This window comes from Giraffa tippelskirchi, chromosome 11 (assembly GCF_054371585.1).
Source record: "Giraffa tippelskirchi isolate mGirTip1 chromosome 11, T2T-mGirTip1v1.2.pri, whole genome shotgun sequence".
In the NCBI taxonomy this organism is placed as follows: Eukaryota; Metazoa; Chordata; class Mammalia; order Artiodactyla; family Giraffidae; genus Giraffa; species Giraffa tippelskirchi.
The window spans coordinates 92,914,282-92,932,837 of NC_137285.1; the positions used below are offsets into that span (position 1 = coordinate 92,914,282).

At 40.7% G+C, this 18,556-nt stretch overlaps 2 protein-coding genes across 20 annotated transcripts in view; one reads left to right on the top strand and one right to left on the bottom strand.

The window, feature by feature from the left end:
• Window positions 1–13,350, bottom strand: part of ALKBH8 (alkB homolog 8, tRNA methyltransferase) — a 153,705-nt gene extending 140,355 nt beyond the window's left edge. For 10 of the 19 annotated variants that reach the window (XR_014069870.1, XR_014069871.1, XR_014069869.1 and 7 more), the window contains exons 1-2: window positions 13,323–13,350; window positions 5,738–5,873 (exon numbers count right to left, since the gene is read on the bottom strand). Coding sequence is in view for 11 of the 19 variants with exons in the window: in XM_081545863.1 (XP_081401989.1) it covers window positions 5,738–5,873; window positions 13,323–13,336 (150 nt within the window). In the remaining 8 variants the exon portion in view is untranslated. Of the gene's footprint in view, window positions 1–647; window positions 1,896–5,737; window positions 5,874–12,583 lie in introns of those variants that run through there. The other 9 variants (XM_081545866.1, XM_081545855.1, XM_081545852.1 and 6 more) reach the window with 6 other exon arrangements.
• ELMOD1 (ELMO domain containing 1) overlaps window positions 1,944–18,556 on the top strand; it is a 136,074-nt gene continuing 119,461 nt past the window's right edge. The window contains exons 1-3 of the mRNA XM_081545869.1: window positions 1,944–3,050; window positions 4,498–4,674; window positions 4,761–4,847. The gene's annotated coding sequence lies outside the window, so the exon portion shown is untranslated. The remainder of the gene's footprint in view (window positions 3,051–4,497; window positions 4,675–4,760; window positions 4,848–18,556) is intronic.

Here is an 18,556-nt window from a genome sequence, read left to right on the forward strand (position 1 = left end):
GAAACAGAAAGAAGAGGTAGAGAGAAGAACAAACAAGTATTGATATAAATCTTGCTTTTTGGCTAGACACTGTGCTACATATTTTTATACTCAATCTTCATTAAAACAATCTTCACAACAATCCTGTGTGTGCTCAGTCACGTACGACTCTTTGTGGCCCCACAGACTGTAGCCCACCAAGCTCTTCTGTTCATGGAGTTTCCCAGGCAATAATACTGGAGCAGTTTGCCATTTCCTACTCCAGGGGATCTTCCCAACCCAGGGATTGAAACTGCATCCCTGAAACTCCTTCATTGGCAGGTGGATTCATCACTAGCACAACCTGAGAAGCCCTCACAATAATCCTACAAAGTGGGTAATATTAGCCCTACTTCATACGGAAAGAAACTAAAAATCAGAAAATGAGGTTAAGGTAGTAATTAGTTGGAGTTGAGTTTCAAATTTACTTCTGTCAGTTTCCAGAATCTATACTTTTTGATATAACCATTATACAATTTTACTAAAAACTAAAGGTAAAGGTACTGGCTCAAAGAAAAAAAAAAACAATTACAAGTTCTATTGAATATGAAATAAGAAAAGTTTCCTATATCTGGATCATTCAGTCATTTTGCAATTAAATTTTTTTTCTTTGAAAATATCATGCTTACTTCCTTGTCATTTGCAATCCTGTTCAACTTTACTCAAGGAATTTGGTGGGGAAGAGGTCCCCTATTTTTATTCTGATACTTGAAGCCTTATAGTCTCTGTACTTAAAAACATTCTTCACCATGTTAAGATCTTTAAATTCTGAAGCATAACAAAAGTAAACAACTAATGGCCTACCCACATCAGTTTCATCATTTACACCAGATATTGGCAAAGCTTTTCTGAAAAATGCCAGAAAGTAAATATTCTAGGTTTCACAGATCATATAAGCCTCTGTCATACAGTCCCATTAATTATTTTTTGTTGTTGTTCAGTCGTCCATTTGTGTCTAACTCTTTGAGACCCCAGGGACTGCAGCATGCCAGGTCTCCCTGTCCCTCATCATCTCCTGAAGTTTGCCCAAGTTCATGTCCATTGCATCAGTCATGCCATCCAGCCATCTCATTCTCTGACACCCTCTTCTGCCCTCAATCTTTTCCCAGCATCAGGGACTTTTCCAATGAGTCGGCTGTTTGCATCAGTTGACCAAAATACTGGAGCTTCAGTTTCAGCATCAGTTCTTCCAAAGTGTATTCAGGGTTGATTTCCCTTAAGATTGACTGGTTTGATCTCCTTGCAGTCCAAAGGACTTTCAGGAGTCTTCTCCAGCACCACAGTTGGAAGGCATCAATTCTTTGATGTTCTGCCTTCTTTACAGTCCAACTCTCACAACCGTGCATGACCACTGGGAAGACCATAGCCTTGACTATACAGACCTTTTGTCGGCAGAGTAATGTGTCTGCTTTTCAACACACTGTCTAGGTTTGTCATAGTTTTCCTGCCAAGAAGCAATCATCTTCTGATTTCATGGCTGCAGTCACCATCTGCAGTGATTTTAGAGCCCAAGAGAAGGAAATCTGTCACCACTTCCACCTTTTCCCCTTCTATTTGCCATGTAGTGATAGAGCAGGATGCCATGATCTTAGTTTATTAATATTTAGTTTTAAGCTAGCTATTTCACTCTCCTCCTTCACCCTCATCAAGAGGTTGATCAAGAGGTTCTTTAGTTCCTCTTCACTTTCTGCCGTTAGTGTGGTATCATCTGCATAACTGAGGTTGTTGATGTTTCTCCCACCTATCTTGATTCCAGCTTATAATTCATCCAGCCTGGCATTTCTCATAATGTGCTCAGTATACAGGTTAAATAAACGAGGTGAAAGCAGACAGCCCTGTCATACTCCTTTCTTAATTCTGAACCAATCAGTTGTTCCGTACAGGGTTCTAACTGTTGCTTCATGACCCGCATAAAGGTTTCTCAGGAGACAGGTTAGATGGGTCTGGTATTTCCATCTCTTTGAGAGCTTTCTACAATTTGTTATGATCCACACAGTCAAAGGCTTTAGTGTAGTTGATGAAACAGAGATAGATGTTTTTCTGGAATTCTCTTGCTTTCTCTATGATCAGGCGAGTGTTGGCAATTTGATCTCTGGTTACTCTGCCCTTTCTAAACCCAGCTTGGATGTCTGGAAGTTCTTGGTTCGAGCGTGCAAGATTTTAAGCATGACCTTACTAGCATGGGAGATGAGTGCAACTGTCTGATGGTTTGAACATTCTTTAGTACTACCCTTCCTGGGGACTGGAATGAGGACTGACCTTTTCCAGTCCTGTGGCCACTGCTGGGTCTTCCAGATTTGCTGATATATTGAGTGCAGCACTCTCACAGCATCATCCTTTGAGGTTTTGAACAGCTACTAGAATTCCATCATATCCACTACCTTTCTTAACAGCAGTGCTTCCTAAGTAAGGCCCACTTGACTTCACACTCCAGAATATCTGGCTCTGGGCTCTGGGCAGCTGACAACACTATCATACTTATCCAGTTCATCAAGATCTTTTTTGTACAGTTCTTCCGTGTATTCTTTCCATCTCTTCTTGATCTTTTCAGCATCTACTAAGTCTCTATATAGTTATAATTTTTTAACAACCCTTAAAATGTAAAAACTCATTCTTAGCTAACAAGTCAGATTTGACCTGAAGACAGTAGTCCGCCAACACTTGATTTATATGAAGCTGGAGTTTAGAACATAATGTATCAGTTTTATATGTATAAAATGAGATGATTCATATCTAGAACCTTGTTTTAAAAGAATGTAAAAGAAATTATTATAAAATTGGATAATAAGTAAAGCTCTGCTCTGTTATGGGGCAGCCAATAGTTTATATGTATGGTGGCTCAGTGGTAAAGAATCCACCTGCAGTGCAGGAGTAACACGTTTGATCCCTGGGTGGGGAAGGTGCCCTGGAGAAGGAAACGGCAACCCACTCCAGTATTCTTGCCTGGGAAATCCCATGGACAGAGGAGCCTGGCAGACTAGCATCCATGGGGTCTCAAAAGAGCTGAACAGGACCTGGTGACAAAAGAACATGTAAGTATACACACACACACACAATAAACATACTAATACAATACTATAAAATATGGTATAAAATTTAGTCTCAGATGGTTTACCTTGGACCTCATTCAGTGAGATTATAAATTAAAGTACCAGAATAGCTTTGGTCATATGTAGCCATAATACAAAAATATTTCTAGTATTCCCAAATCTAAGGAACTACAACAGTTTTGTAACTGACAAGGATCCATAGCCCCACCTAGGAATTGGGGAAGAGAGTGAGCGGTGACCTGAGGAGGAGGAGCAGTACTCAAAAATGCCGTCCAAGTGATTTGCGGGCAGTGCTAAAGGCAAGCCGCACAAAAACAAGTGCAATGGGGGAGGGGAGGGAAGAACTTACTTACTATTACATGTGAGCTATACAATTAACACTTACTTTAATAAACAGTTGTTCAGTCAAGTAATTTTTCCAGTAATATGAAGAAAAGAATTCAGAACTTTTTAAAGTTATCTTCAGTCCTGATAAGTTGAGGACCATGACTCTAGAAAAACCTAACAATCACTATAACGTTGTACAAAGATACCTACATGCATGCGTGCTAAGTCGCTTTAGTCATGTCTGACCCTGTGCGACCCTAAGGACTGCAGCCTGCCAGGCTCCTCTGTCCACAGGTTCTCTAGGGAAGAACACTGGAGTAGATTGCCATGCCCTCCTCCAAGGGATCTTCCTGACCCAGGGATCAAACCTACGTCTCTTAAGACTCCTGCACTGGCAGGTGGGTTCTTTAACACTATCACCACCGGGAAGTCCACAAAGATATCTATACTTATGACACAGAGTAAAAAGAGCACTTTTTCTCCTCTAGATAGATAACATATAATTGGAAGTCCTTCTACAAATGTTTTCTCTTCCTTTAAAAATACTGAGGGGAAAAAAATAATCAACTCCAAATAAAATGACACTTTGGGAGCCATGAAGATGAAGTTAAAACTTCTAGAGATCTAAAAGAAAAGTTCATCTCAACCAGAAACAAGTTTCAGAAGCAGCAAAGAAACCCATTTCTTTTCTTACTGCTTTTATACACAACCCCTGTAAGGGGTGGAAAAAAGCCAATTATGCTTGAGAATTGATGAAAATAGAGTATGTCATTAATCTTCTGAATGCCTCACAGCCTCAGTGGCTCTTGGCAGTAAATGTGTGCATGTATATTAATTCTAATCTATTATCTACTCCATCCTTTTTTGCAGGATTTGGTTTAAATTATCTGAAGTTATTAATTTGTGTGCATGTGTGTGTGTGTGTGTGTGTGTGTGCTTTTATCGAAGGTCTGCTTCAGGAAAGGAAAAGTCCTCCACTAGGCTGGTTTTTAGATGATGCCTTACAACTGTTTCTTCAGTGCTTAGTGCTTGATAAGGATCTTGCATCTGCAAAGTACATTTCTAATCAGCCCCGTCTGGGCCCTCCTGCTCTCCACTGCAGAACCAGGCCACAGGAACGCATCTCGCATAATTACATTATACTATAGTTCATCGGCTGAGGAGCCCATGAGCCACCCAGCATCATCAGCACAGGCAGCAGGAGTACCTGGAGTCCCATGACCATGAGGGAACAGTACGGGAACCTGGGCGTGAGGCACACTGTGCATGGACACCACGGGTGAGTGAGCCTGAAGCTATTAATATTTAAGAAAACCTAAGTAGGGCTCATATTAAATCTCCACTCATTCCTAAACTGTGATGCAGCACAGAAGACAGAACAAGCGTGATACAAGAGTACTAGCCTGAGAATCAAGAGATCTAAGTTTTGACCTCAGCTTCACCTTCTAAACTGTATGTCTTTGGCCCTCAGTAGTAAGTTTCCTTACTATTCTTATCCTATATCTTTACAACCAGAAAGAATATCATAAGAATACTTTATACTCATATGGTATTTTAATGACTGGGAAGTACTATCATGTACACGTTCTCTTTAGAATCTAACAACCCAATGGAATAAAAAGGCAAGTAACAGTATGTCCTTACAAATGAAGAAAGCTGATGTCAAAGGGTACTGCTCATGTACAAATAAGTGGAGAAGCTAAGAGTTAAGCTAACTTCTCTTCATTCATAGCCCAGGAAGAGTTGTGTGTGTGTGTGTGTGTGTGTGTACATACATACATATATATCATTTAATCATTGCCCATAAGATAATAAAAAGGTTTTATAAATAAAATCTCATAAATAAAAATGTTTCACAGCATATAATCAAAATATTTTATAATAGAGATGAAGTTAGGAATAGAAGAAAGAAGACTGCATTAGGGTACAAAAGATCTAGCTTTAGATTTCGATTCAGCACCTTATATCAATGGACATATCACACCCTCTCAGAACCTGAGTTTTCTCACCTATCTCATAATGACTTCTAGGGAATTAAATATAATAATGAATATAAGTATGCTTTGTAAATTGTAAATAGATGTATAGTGCTATTGTTATTAATGCAGAATTGCAGCTTCCTCTATTTCAAACAACACAATCAATGGAAATTCAAACTATACTAGGCTATAACCCAAAATAGAAAGATAGAAGGTCCTATCATATATATATATATACACATTTAACACAGACTGGAACATATGATGGAACTTCTTCTCTAAGCAATTATTAACAATGCTACTTAGAACACAATAACATGGCAATACATATAAATTCAAATTATAATAATAGCTCTAGGTTACCTGAGTAGCATAAGATACTGTCTCAATGCCTTCATGTCTCAGCAAAGTATGCCTGGCTTTAATCTGTTTCCTTAAGAGTTTCTTCTCAGTTTTACTGAGTTTGTAATTACTTTGGTGGTTGCTGTTCATGACAATACTGGGGGAAAAAAGGAAGGACAAAATGTCAACCCTAGGAGTCAGAAAGGGATAGTTATAATACTGTTCATGTATTTTACACTTTATAAATGTTTCTATGTGACAATTTTTAAATGCCTACTATACTTTTCACCAACCAAGAGAAGTGAGAACAAACAGATGCATGGACAACAAAGGAATATTTAAGAAGGTAACAAAGAAGCAAGAACATCTAACAGCATCCCTAGTAGGTTCTACGAAACAAGTCAGTGCTTTAGTGCTATTAAGTGGGCTGTTTTCCCATATGCAATCTCTTTACTTATGAAGTCATAAGTAAAATGCGCCAGACAAATCTCACATGTTCTTGCTATTGTTGTTCAGTCACTAAGTCGTATCCTACTCTTTGCGGCTTCATGGACTGCAGCACACCAGGCTTCCCTGTCCTTCACTTTCTCCTGGAGTTTGCTCAAACTCATGTCCACTGAGTCAGTGATGCCATCCAACCATCTCATCCTCTGCTGCCCCTTTCTCTTCCTGCCCTCAATCTTTCTCAACATCAGGGTCTTTTCCAATGAGTCAGCTCATTCCATCAGGTGGCCAAAGTACTAGAGCTTCGGCTTCAGCATCAGTCCTTCCAATGAACACCCAGGACTGATCTCCTTTAGGATGGACTGGTTGGATCTCCTTGCAGTCCAGGGAACTCTTAAGAGTCTTCTCCAACACCACAATTCAAAAGCATCAATTCTTCGGCACTCAGCTTTCTCCACAGTCCAACTCTTGCATCCATACATGACTACTGGAAAAACCATAGCTCTGACGATATGGACCTTTGTCAGCAAAGCGATGTCTCTGCTTTTGAATGTGCCGTCCAGGTTTGTTACAGCTTTCCTTCCAAGGAGTGAGTGTCTTCTAATTTCACAGCTACAGTCACCATCTGCAGTGATTTTGGAGCCCAAGAAAATAAAAGCTGTCACTGTTTCCACTTTTTTCCCATCTATTTGCCACGAAGTGAAGGGACTAGATGCCATGATCTTAGTTTTTTGAATGTTGAGTTTTAAGCCAGTTTTTTCACTCTCCTCTTTCACCCTCATCAATGTTAGGAAAGGAAAAAAAAGAAACAAAACGAAAAATTCCCAGTAGAATATACAGTATGATTCCATTATATAAAGTTCAAAAGTAACCCGTATGTTGTTTAAAAATACATATACACCATAAAAGCAAGGAAATGATACATACAAAGTACAGGAGAGAAGTTATTTCAGGGGAGTAGACAGAACTGCAATATGAAAGGGACACATAGAAGTATTAAAAGTATTTAAGCTAGGTAGTGGTTTAGGTGTTTATTATTTTTTTAAACTGTGTATGTTAAATATGATATCTATAATTTTCAAAATAACAGGTATATGAACACCATAGCATTATGCTTTCATTTTTTTAAAGATATGTCAATCAGTAAGTAGTTCCGGAGTGCTCTCCCAAAAAGGTCTTCACACTATCCAAATCAGCACCCTGCATCATGCTTTATTACAGAAACCTATTTTAGTTTGTTCACAGAATTTAACAAAATTTGTGATGATTAATTTGTTGGTTTAATTCCTCCATCAGGATGTAAACTCCAGGAGAGCAGGAATGCCAACACACAGCAGGTGCTCAACTCAAGTTTGTTGAAGGGATAAACAAGTGATGAGTGAACACACACAGGCCCACTTAAGGACTCAGCACTCGACAGCATCCAAATACAACACACGGGTTATGCTTTCAACACAGGTTTACAAAAAACAGACAAACATTAAACAATGAGAGAATATGACATATCTTTAGGTAATTAAGTGTTAATGTTCTTTAAGGGTGATATAAATTAGAGACAAAAAGATAAGATTGATGTTAACTGGAAAAGTTTGGGAGAACTTCAAAACAGAAGGGGACTTGGGATGAGTATCAAAGGACAAGAAGAATACACAGTCACACAGAAGGGAAGGGATCCAACGAGGCAATGAAGAACAGAAGCTAAAAACAGAAACGGATGTGTCTGGCAAAGACACTGAGAAGCAGACATAATTTTTTAGAAGAGAGAATGCTGGCTGACCCACCAATTCCACTCTTCACCCACTTGCAAGTCTTCAAAGTTAGCAAACAAAATAAACTTATGAACTTAAATAAAATCATTTCAAAGCAGCTCTTAAACAGTCAAAACTCTAATTATTAGTCTTTATATACAGAATAAAAATGTTGAGACTATTGAAAAAACAGCAGTAATCCAGCTTAAATAATACATGGAGCACATGAGACAGGAGGTAAGGCCAGTAAATTAGGCTAGCTGGACAGCACAATAGGGAAATGAGAGGCAGCAGGACTTGCAATAATCCAGCTTAACAAGTAGAAATGCTGGTCTCATCTAGGATAAAGGTTGTAAAATGAAGTGAAATGAAGTCGCTCAGTCGTGTCCGACTCTTCGCAACCCCATGGACTGTAGCCTATCAGGCTCCTCCGTCCATGGGATTTTCCAGGCAAGAGTACTGGCGTGGGTTCCTTCTCCCAGGCTCTTCCCCACCCAGGGATCAAACCCGGGTCTCCCACATTGTAGGCAGACACTTTTACCATCTGAGCCACCAGGGAAGCCGGGTGAAGGCTGTAGAAAGAAGGAAAAGGGAAATAGGGGAAGAGCGCATAAGATAAGTTCAAAACAATCAATAGGCCGTGATGACTACTCAGACATAAGGGAGAGAAGAATCAGACTGATGGCTCCGACAGTAAAGAATCTTCCTGCAATGCAGAAGACCTGGGTTCAGTCCCTGGGTCAGGAAGATCCCCTGGAGAAGGGAACGTCTACCCACTTCAGTATTCTTGTCTGGAGAATTCCACGGACAGAGGAGCCTGGTGGGCTATGGTCCATGGGGTCACAAAGAATGAGAAAGGACTGAGTGACTATTACTTTCACTTTCACTTTGACTTTACTAATAGGACAGAGTGAGTGTCAGAGAGGCTATAGTCATGTCATTCCAAATTCTGACTGCAAAGTCAGAAGAGGGTCAGGAAGAACAGATGAGTAAGGGAAGGTGATCAGTCAGATTTAGGATATCATATGTTTGAATTACTGGTGAGATACACAGTTCCAATGTCTGGCTGGCAGGTGAAAATATAAAGTAGCAAAAGGAGAAGAAATGAGGTTAGAAAGAAAGTTTTTGGAGTCATCATTAGACAAGAAGGAGACAGCTGAACATACATTTTTAACACTGCACTAATTATTTGCTCTCCTGTTTGTCCCCTTCCACTGGACTATGAGCTCTTTAATGACAAGAATTAAATCATATTTTTATTTCCCCAGAGCCTCCTCAGACAGTATAACACAGTGTTTAGAGGTCAAAGTTCTAGTTCAAACCTCAGCTTTATCCTCTACTAGCTGTGTGAGTTAACTAAGTTTTTTCTGTGCTTAGGTTTCTTCACCCATAAAATAGGAATAATAGTGCCTATTTGTGGCTGCTGCTAAGTCACTTCAGTCGTGTCCGACTCTGTGCGACCCCATAGACGGCAGCCCACCAGGCTCCCCCGTCCCTGGGATTCTCCAGGCAAGAATACTGGAGTGGGTTGCCATTTCCTTCTCCAGTGCATGAAAGGGAAAAGTGAAAGTGAAGTCGCTCAGTCGTGTCCGACTCCCAGCGACCCCATGGACTGCAGCCTACCAGGCTCCTCCGTCCATGGGATTTTCCAGGCAAGAGTAATGGAGTGGGGTGCCATTGCCTTCTCCGTATTTGTGGCACATAACTCCATCTAAACTCTGCACTAAAAAATGTGGCTAAACTCTACCATGGTTTACAGTGGCATAAAGCCATATCTTAGGATGATCCCAGCTTCTCATTAAAACGGTTGCCTGAACCTAGAGGTATATCAACAGATGAATGGATAAAGAAGCTGCAGTACGTATATACAATGGACTACTACTTAGCCATAAAAAGGAACACATATGAGTCAGTTCTAATGAGGTGGATGAACCTAGAGCCTATTATACAAAGTAACTCAGAAAGAAAGAAAAAACAAATATTGTATTAATGCATATATATGGAATCTAGAAGGATGGCACTAAAAAACTGGTTCACAGAGCAGCAATGGAGACGCAGACATAGAGAACAGATTTATGGACAAGGGTCGGGGAGAAGAGAAAGAGGGTGAGATAAATGGAAAGAGTAGCATGGATGCATATACAGTAACATATGTAAACAGATAATAACAGGAATTTGCTGTATGACTCAGGGAACTCAAACTGAGGCTCTGTAACAACTTCGAGGGGTGGGAATGGGTGGGAGACAGGAGGGAGATTCAAGAAGGAGGCGACATATGTACACCTAAGGTTAATTCATGTTGACACATGACAGAAATCAAACCAATATTGTAAGCCAATCATCAATCAATTAAAAATAAATAAGTATTTTTAAAAAATGGTTGACTGAGAAAACTTAAAATGCTGCCAGGAAATTTTACTATTTGTTCTAGCAACTCATAACAATAGGCCTCTGACCTTCCTTTTTTTTAAGGCACTTATTAAAAACAGCTTACAGTTGTGAACATGTATCAGTATCTTTTACAATTCAGAAGCGTTTCTCTCAAGGACCTGAGTGTTATTCTTTTGAAATGTTTTTTGGGTTTGTTGTCGGTTTTTTTTTTTTTTTTGGCTGTACCATGTGGCTTGTGAGATCTTATTTCCCTGACCAGGGGTTAACCCACACCCTCAGCAGTGAAAGCATGGAGTCCTAACCACTGAACTGGCAGGGAATTTCCCCTTTGAAATGTAATCATCAGGAAGCACAGGGCCTCTGTGACAGTCTTTGTGACAGGATGGAATCCTAACTTTGATAACTGCCAGCCAGCAAACAGGTGGCCTAAGTGCATTTACACTGACCAACTCTACTGAGCCGGTGCATCAGGAAGATCCCCTGGAGAAGGAAATGGCAACCCATTCCACTATTCTTGCCTAAAGAATCCCATGGACAGAGGAGCCTGGCAGGCTGCAGTCCATGGGGTTGCGAAGAATCAGACAGGCCTGAGCGACTAACACTTTCACTTTCACTCTACTGAGCACCCCCACACACCCTAAGCACTTCCACACAAATTGGAACAGAGATTACTTAGCTCTTTCCCCTACTGTCAATAATTACCTAAATAAAATGTTTTTACTACTTTAACCAATGTCTGGCTGTGCTACTCTTTGACACTATTTCATAACTTTGTTAAAAGGATTACATATGTCTATTACTAAATTACTGTTAATTTCCAGAAGAACCAGATGAGACTGGTTTAAAGACCAAGAAAAGCTGAGGGGGCCTCAAAGGAATTATCTTATTGCCATTCCATTCCAAGATCATCATTTTTGCAGTCAGCAATGAAGAATGGGGATGAATCTACCAAGAGCTTTTTTCTAAATATGTTACATGAGCAAAGACTGCAAAGGGGAAGAATTGAGAAAGAAAAGAAGCTGAATACATTGTTTTACGTCTGACACTAATAGTCCGGCACCAGTAGATGGAGCCTCATAATCACATTTCTGGTATCCCCTTTCCCTTCTCCTTCCCTCAGTCAGGCAATAGTACTACATGTGAAGACGGGTCTGAGTCACTTGTACAAGGAAAAGGCTGATACCAGCTGCTGAGATCTGGAGGGGCCCCTTTCTAACAAGGCCAATTCCCTGGCCAAGGAATTTCCACTATTGCACAAAGGCGTGCACATGCCTTGCCATGTTATGGACTGTTATGGGATGTTAGAAGAGCGAGGTCACTATTTTATTAGAATATTAGCCATGCTGTGTCTGGCCCAAGCACACTCCCCATAGGATAATAAGAATTTGAGATCACATCTGCTCTCTAAGTTTAACTCCAGTACATTCTATTGGACATTGCCCTACGTGGAAATAATAATATATGTGTCTATGCTCTCCTTGAATAAGAGAGCCTGTGATGAACCAAGTAGTACAAATGTTCCTGTGCTTGTACATAAATTAAATTAATAGCAAAGATTGGAAACAATTTAAATTCCTATCAAATGAGGCCTGGCTATAAAGTATAGTACAGATATACAAAGTATACATACAAATTTCTAGGACATACAAGATTATCAGTAATATGGGTTGACTCAAGGAAGGGAAAATAGGTAGACCAGGTACAGCAATGAGAAGGAGTGAAAGCTCCTCTTTTGCAGCTTTTCAACTTAGGAGCTATTCAAATTGCATTATCTATTTAAAAAGAAAAAATATATAATGATTAGAAAAAATTGACCCCATCACTTGTCATATCACTTTAATTCTTTGAAGAACAACTATTCTATATTTTCTAATGCCCTCATTAATGTGTTTATTCTGTTTTCCTCCTTTAACTTACTAAAATGGAAGAAAAGCTATAACAAAGCTGACTCCTTGGAAAAGACCCTGATGCTGGGAAAGAATGAGGGCAAGAGAAGGGGACAACAGAGGATGAGATGGTTGGATGGCATCATGGACTAAATGGGTATGAGTCTGAGCAAACTCCCGGAGACAGTGAAGGACATGGTAGCCAGGTGTGCTGCAGTCCACGGTGTCGCAAAATCAGACATCACTGAGCGACTGAACAACAACAAAATGAAAGTAGAGATTTTTGTCTGTATTATTCACCCTGTAACACCCAGCACCTAGAGCAGGACGTAGCACATAGTAGCCAATCAATAAACTCTTACTGAGTAAGCCTACATTTACTGAATTTGCCATCTTACCTTCTAAACCTCTTCTCCAGAATTGAGTTCGGTGGCCCTCTTCAATGTTTTCATTAATACATGATGGGCAACTATATCCCTGCATTTTCACAACATATTATAACTACTTGGTTGTGTGCTGCGTTCAGCCAGAAGGCTGTCGCCTACTTGAAGGCACAGAATTTGAGTGCCTGGCATTCGGAAAGTACACAGTAAATATCTGCTAAATGAAATTAGCCAAAACTATTGGCTCACACTACGAAGAGCACAAGAGGCCCGCGGATTACTCAAAAAAAGAGCATAGGAAGATACAGCTTTGCAAGCTACTGGACCATCAGCAACACTCTCTTCACTGCACTGGCACGAATCAGAAAAACTTCTGAAGCTAACACCACAGACCAACACTCCCCAGATAACGACCGCTTGTCTCCAACCCTCCAAAAAAACAGGCTGACACAGGCGCCACGTGAGCGCATGCACCTCAAACTCTAACAGAACCACTCAACGCCCAGGCACCCTACTGCCCACCGACAATCCCTCCTCTCCCTGCTGAGGTCCGGAGCTCCTGGGGCAGAAAGAGGGCACCGGAAGAGGCAACGAGGGAAAGCGGAGATATGCAGCCTCCGTTCCCATCAATAAGAAGGGCCACAAATCTCCACCTTGGCTCAGGCGCCGTTCTCAGCAAACGAGAGCTCTCTCCTTCGCCAGGCTCTCCCACTCTAACACAGAAAACCGCGGCGGGTACTCTCACACAACTCACCCGGGCGCCGCCATGTTGGAGAAAAACCGCACTACATTTCCCATGAGCCTGCTGGGGCGATGAACGGCGCTCCCACAATCCCTTTCGCCTGCCAGCGACTAGCTGAAATCTGCCTCTGCTAAGAGACTTTGGTTACTGAGGTGCCTCCTCTCCGTTCCAGTAAAAGTCACGTTGTCTTTTGAAGGGGTATAGTAAGCGTTATGAGTGCAGCTTATTTGGGGTAGCTTCCCAAATGGACATGGTCAAACAGGTTTGTGTCGCTCTGGCCCTCAGTAGTACCCACCTCGCCCTTGGACTGCGTGCATCTTTCTTCCTGAGTCTTGTTAGGGGTATGGGTGGGGACTCTGGAGTCTGAAAGGTGACTCGCAAGGACAAGAGAGAGGGAGGTGAATATGTATGAACGTGCCCCGGGAATGATGGATACCACAGAAAGATGTGTGGAAGAATGTTGAGGGAGGTAGGACTGGAAAGATGGGTTGTCCTATGTTATGGAAGACTTGAACACCATTCTCTTGTGTAGGCCTAAGGGGATCCCTGAAAGGGACTAATATGACCAGAGCTTCTGGTGGAAGGTAGGAAGAGAGACTAAAAGAAGACTAGGCAACAGGCTATTGCAGTGCTGAAGTGAAAAGGGAAAAGATTTGGTAGCAGATCAGAAATAAAAGACACCAGGAGAGGATGATGATTAGCTATTGTTCCTGCTGTAATGTTATTTGAGTGATGTGAATGTATTATAATCATTCTGCTTGCATTGATTATGAGCTGTGTGAGTGCAGGGAAGGAAACTTGAGAGTGGGAAAGAAATTACTTCCTTATGGTGCTGCTGCTGCTGCTGCTGCTGCTAAGTCGCTTCAGTCGTGTCTGACTCTCTGCGACCCCATAGACGGCAGCCCACCAGGCTCCTCTGTTTCTGGGATTCTCCAGGCAAGAACACTGGAGTGGGTTATGGTGCTGATGCAGTGCCCCCATTTGCACTATACCACAATGGACTGTCAATAAAACTTAAGGTTGGCTGCCCAGGAAAAGTGGCATTGATAAGAGTGATGTTGAGTGGATGAATGATTTGTATGGAGAAAAAATTAAAAGGAAGAAAGAACAAGATGCAAGGGCAGATAGGCGGCCACTGCCATAGTCCAGTAAAAAAGAGGGTGAGGCTAAAACTGAATAGCAAAAGGGAAGAGGTAAAAGCTAAAGATATCAAATCAAGCGGACATTGCACATTGCAAACTACTGTAGAGGGCATAAGAGAAAACATGTTCAATCTCCACATTGCATTCTTGCTTCTGCCCTACTGGATGTTTAAACAAACAAACATTAACAACAGCAAAAGGCAAATACCAATAGGACTTTCTGTGATGACTCAAAGGCTTGAGTTGCCCGGTATGTCAGACACTAGTGACATGTGACTTTTGAGCATTTCAGATGTAACTAGTACAACTGAGGAACTGAAGTTTGATTTTTTTAACTAATTTAAATGTAAATAGCTAGCTAGTGGCTACCAAATTGAACAATACAAAATACCACTTTATGTCCTGCTAACCAAGTTCAGTTTATTTCATCTCTATATCCACTCTGCTTGATGGTACTGGAGCTTTTAAAACTTTTGAATTTCTTATCCTCTGTTAAACAACTCCTAGTTTTCTTTACACTCTCTGATCACTTGTTTTCAGAGTTTTTCACTAGCTTCTCTCTCTTTCCATGATTAAATGCAGGCAGTTAGAGAAATGCAAATCAAAACCACAATGCATTGAAACATGTATATTATCATATGTGAAACAGAACACCATTCCATGTTCGATGCATGAGACAAATGCTCAGGATGGGGCAATGGGATGACCCAGAGGGATGGGATGGGGAGGGAGGTGGGAGAGGGGTCCAGGAAGGGGAACACATGTAAACCCATGGCTGATTCATGTCAATGTATGGCAAAAACTACTACAATATTGTAAAGTAATTAGCCCCCAACTAAAATAAATAAATTTATTAAAAAAAAAAAAACCCACAATGAGGTAACACCTCGCACAGTCAGAATGGACCTCATTAAAAAATCTACAAACAATAAATGCTGGAGAGGATGTGGAGAAAAGGGAATCCTCTTGCACTGCTGGTGGAAATGTAAACTGATACAACCACTATGGAGAACAGTATGGAGATTCCTTAAAAAACTAGGAATAGAACTACCATATGACCCAACAGTTACACTACTGGGCATATACCCTGAGGAAACCATAACTGAAAGAGACGCATGTACCCCACTGTTCATTCAGCATTTTTTTTACAATAACTAAGACATGGAAGCAACCTAGATGTCCGTCAACAGATGAATGGATACAGAAGTTGTGGTACATATATACAATGGAATATTACTCAGCTGTAAAAGGAATGTATTTGAGTCAGTCTTTGTGAGGTGGATGAACCTAGAGCCTGTTGTACAGAATGAACTAAGTCAGAGAAAGATATATATTGTATATTAATGCATGTATATGGAATCTAGAACGATAGTATGGATGAACGTATTTGCAGGGCAGCAATGGAGACGCAGACATAGAGAACAGACTTGTGGACACAGTGGGGAAGGAGATGGTGGGGCAAATTGAGAATAGCATGGAAATGTATACATTACCATATGTAAAACAGATAGCCAGTGGGAATTTGCTGTGTAACACAGAGAGCTCAACTCAGTGAGCTGTGGCAACCTAGCGGGGTGGGAGAGGGTGGGAGATGGGAGGGAGGTTTATGAGGGAGGTGACATATGTATACCTGTGGCTGATTCATGTTAATGTATGGCAGAAACCCGCACAATATTGTAAAGCAATTATCCTTCCATAAAAATATTTTTTAATTTTTTATTCAATACTTTTTATACAAGCCCTTATCTTTTGCTCAGAATATTGCATGGATCATTTTTCCCAAAGAAGATTACTCCCTGAAGTGATTTCCAGCTACATTAAGACCCTGATTTATTCATTATGTAACTTCAATGTCTTCCATAGTCTTCTAATAACAGAAATTCAATAAATGTTGAACTGAAAAGAAACCTAATTTGAAGATAGAATTCATTTTTACCTGTGCCAAAAGCTTTACACAGTGATTTAGAATAATTTTTCAAAGGTATTAAATGCTGACCTAATAACTTACCTTAGTAAAACCCATTCTCAACTTCATGATAGGTGAGTCCTCTGTGCGACTAGTGCAGAGGTTGGCATGATCTTTCCATAAAGGCCGATATAATAAACTCTCAGCTTTGTGGCCACATATGGTCTCTGGTCAGATATTCCTGTTGTTGTTGTTGTTGCAGGGTTGGGGGGAAGGGGGGAGCCACAAGTACAAACCCTTTAAGAATATGAAAACCTTTTGGACGTCCCTGTTAGTCCAGTGGTTAAGACTTTACTCTCCAGATGCAGGGGCACAGGTTCCACCCCTGGTTGGGGAGGATCCCGCATGCCATGTGCCACAGCCAAAAGCAAGAATATGAAAACCTTTCTTAGCTGCCTGGCTTGTGCCAGCAGGATTTGGCTCATGGGCTATAGTTTGCTGACCCCTAGATCCTCCTGCCTGGACTCTGTAATCCTGAATACAGTCTCAAGGTGAAGCTAAGATTGGCACCACAATCTGAAGACCCTTATTACAAATTATAGTATAAATGAATTTAATCAGATTAGTCAATTACTACATTTTAAAATATAGTAAAGTAGAGCTCTGTCCCCCAGTAGAGTTCCAAAAATTAGGGATAGGAGCAACATGTCATTTAGAATTGCTTTTAGTTGCCAGTGACAGAAAACTGAACTGATTGCTTGTTAACAAATACTTATTTTTCCTCAAATGACAAGCTATCCAGACAAAAGCAATCACTGGCACTGGTTCTGCTATTCTAAAATATCATCAAGATGATCTAGGTGCTTTCTAGTCTCCTGTTCCACCATCCTTAGTATGTTGAGTTTATCTTCATTCTTGATGTCCCCTGGTTACAAGGTAGCTGCTGCCACTCCAGACACCTTGCCCACCCTCCCCCACACACTAGCATCTCTAGCTGGATAAAATAAGCAGAGTCTCCACCTTTTCATCTAGGAAATGGAATCCCCCTCATTTCTTTGACTACCTATGGCTTACATATCATGTTATGCATGATAATGGACACCCAGAGATCTCTACACTCTAATCCTGGGAACTTGTGAATATGCAGATATAATTAAGTTTGAAAAACTTAAAAGAGATTATCCGGGGGCCCAATATAACATGATTCCTTAAGAGCAAAACATTTACCACAGCTGGAGCAAGAGAGATAAAGCAGAAGAAGTCAAAAAAGTTTCAAGTGTGAAGGTTTCAACACACTTCTGCTCTCTGAGATGTAATGGTCCATATGCAAAGATTGAAAAGAGGCTCCTATGAGCTAACAAGGAAATGGAGACCTCAGTCCTACAACCACAAGGAACTGGTTTCTACCAACCACCTGAATAAGTGTGGAAGCAGATCCTTTCCAGAGCATTTTCGTATGAGCTCAGCCAGTCAACACCTTGATTCTGTCCTTAAAAACCTCAGAGCAGAGACCAAGCAAGCTAACCCAAACTTCTGGCCTATGTAACAGTGAAATAACAAATTTGTGATAATTTGTTACATCAGCAATAGGAAACTCTTATTAAACATGCTTACTCCAGACCAATCATTAGCTAAAGGGAGTGGAATTACCATGACTACTTTAAGCTGCTGCTGCTGCTGCTGCTAAGTCCCTTCAGTTGTGTCCAACTCTGTGCGATGCCATAGACAGCAGCCCACCAGGCTCCGCCGTCCCTGGGATTCTCCAGGCAAGAACACTGGAGTGGGATGCCATTTGATTAATTCTGAGGGGCTGGTATGAGGCCCATACTCCCTGAGATTAAGAGGCCTTGATGCTATATCTGGAGAAAAATAAAATTAGGAGTCTATTACCAAGAAAAAAATAAGAGAACATCTGTTGGTTAGACAGTTAACAGCATGCTCCATATGGGGATTGAAAATTTCATTTGGCTGGATTATCATAATATGGTCTATCTCAAAACCTAAGAGAAAGGGATGCTAGAAAGAGGAGTACTCTCATCAACTAATAAATATTCAAAGGTAGAATTCTAATAGTTATTATATTTCATTCAAGATTCCTCACTCAGAAAACACTGAAAATGTTTCCAAAGTCTTGAAAATTGTTAATATTTATTACAGTTCCAAAATATAATATGATTTCACTATAGCCTCAAATTCAA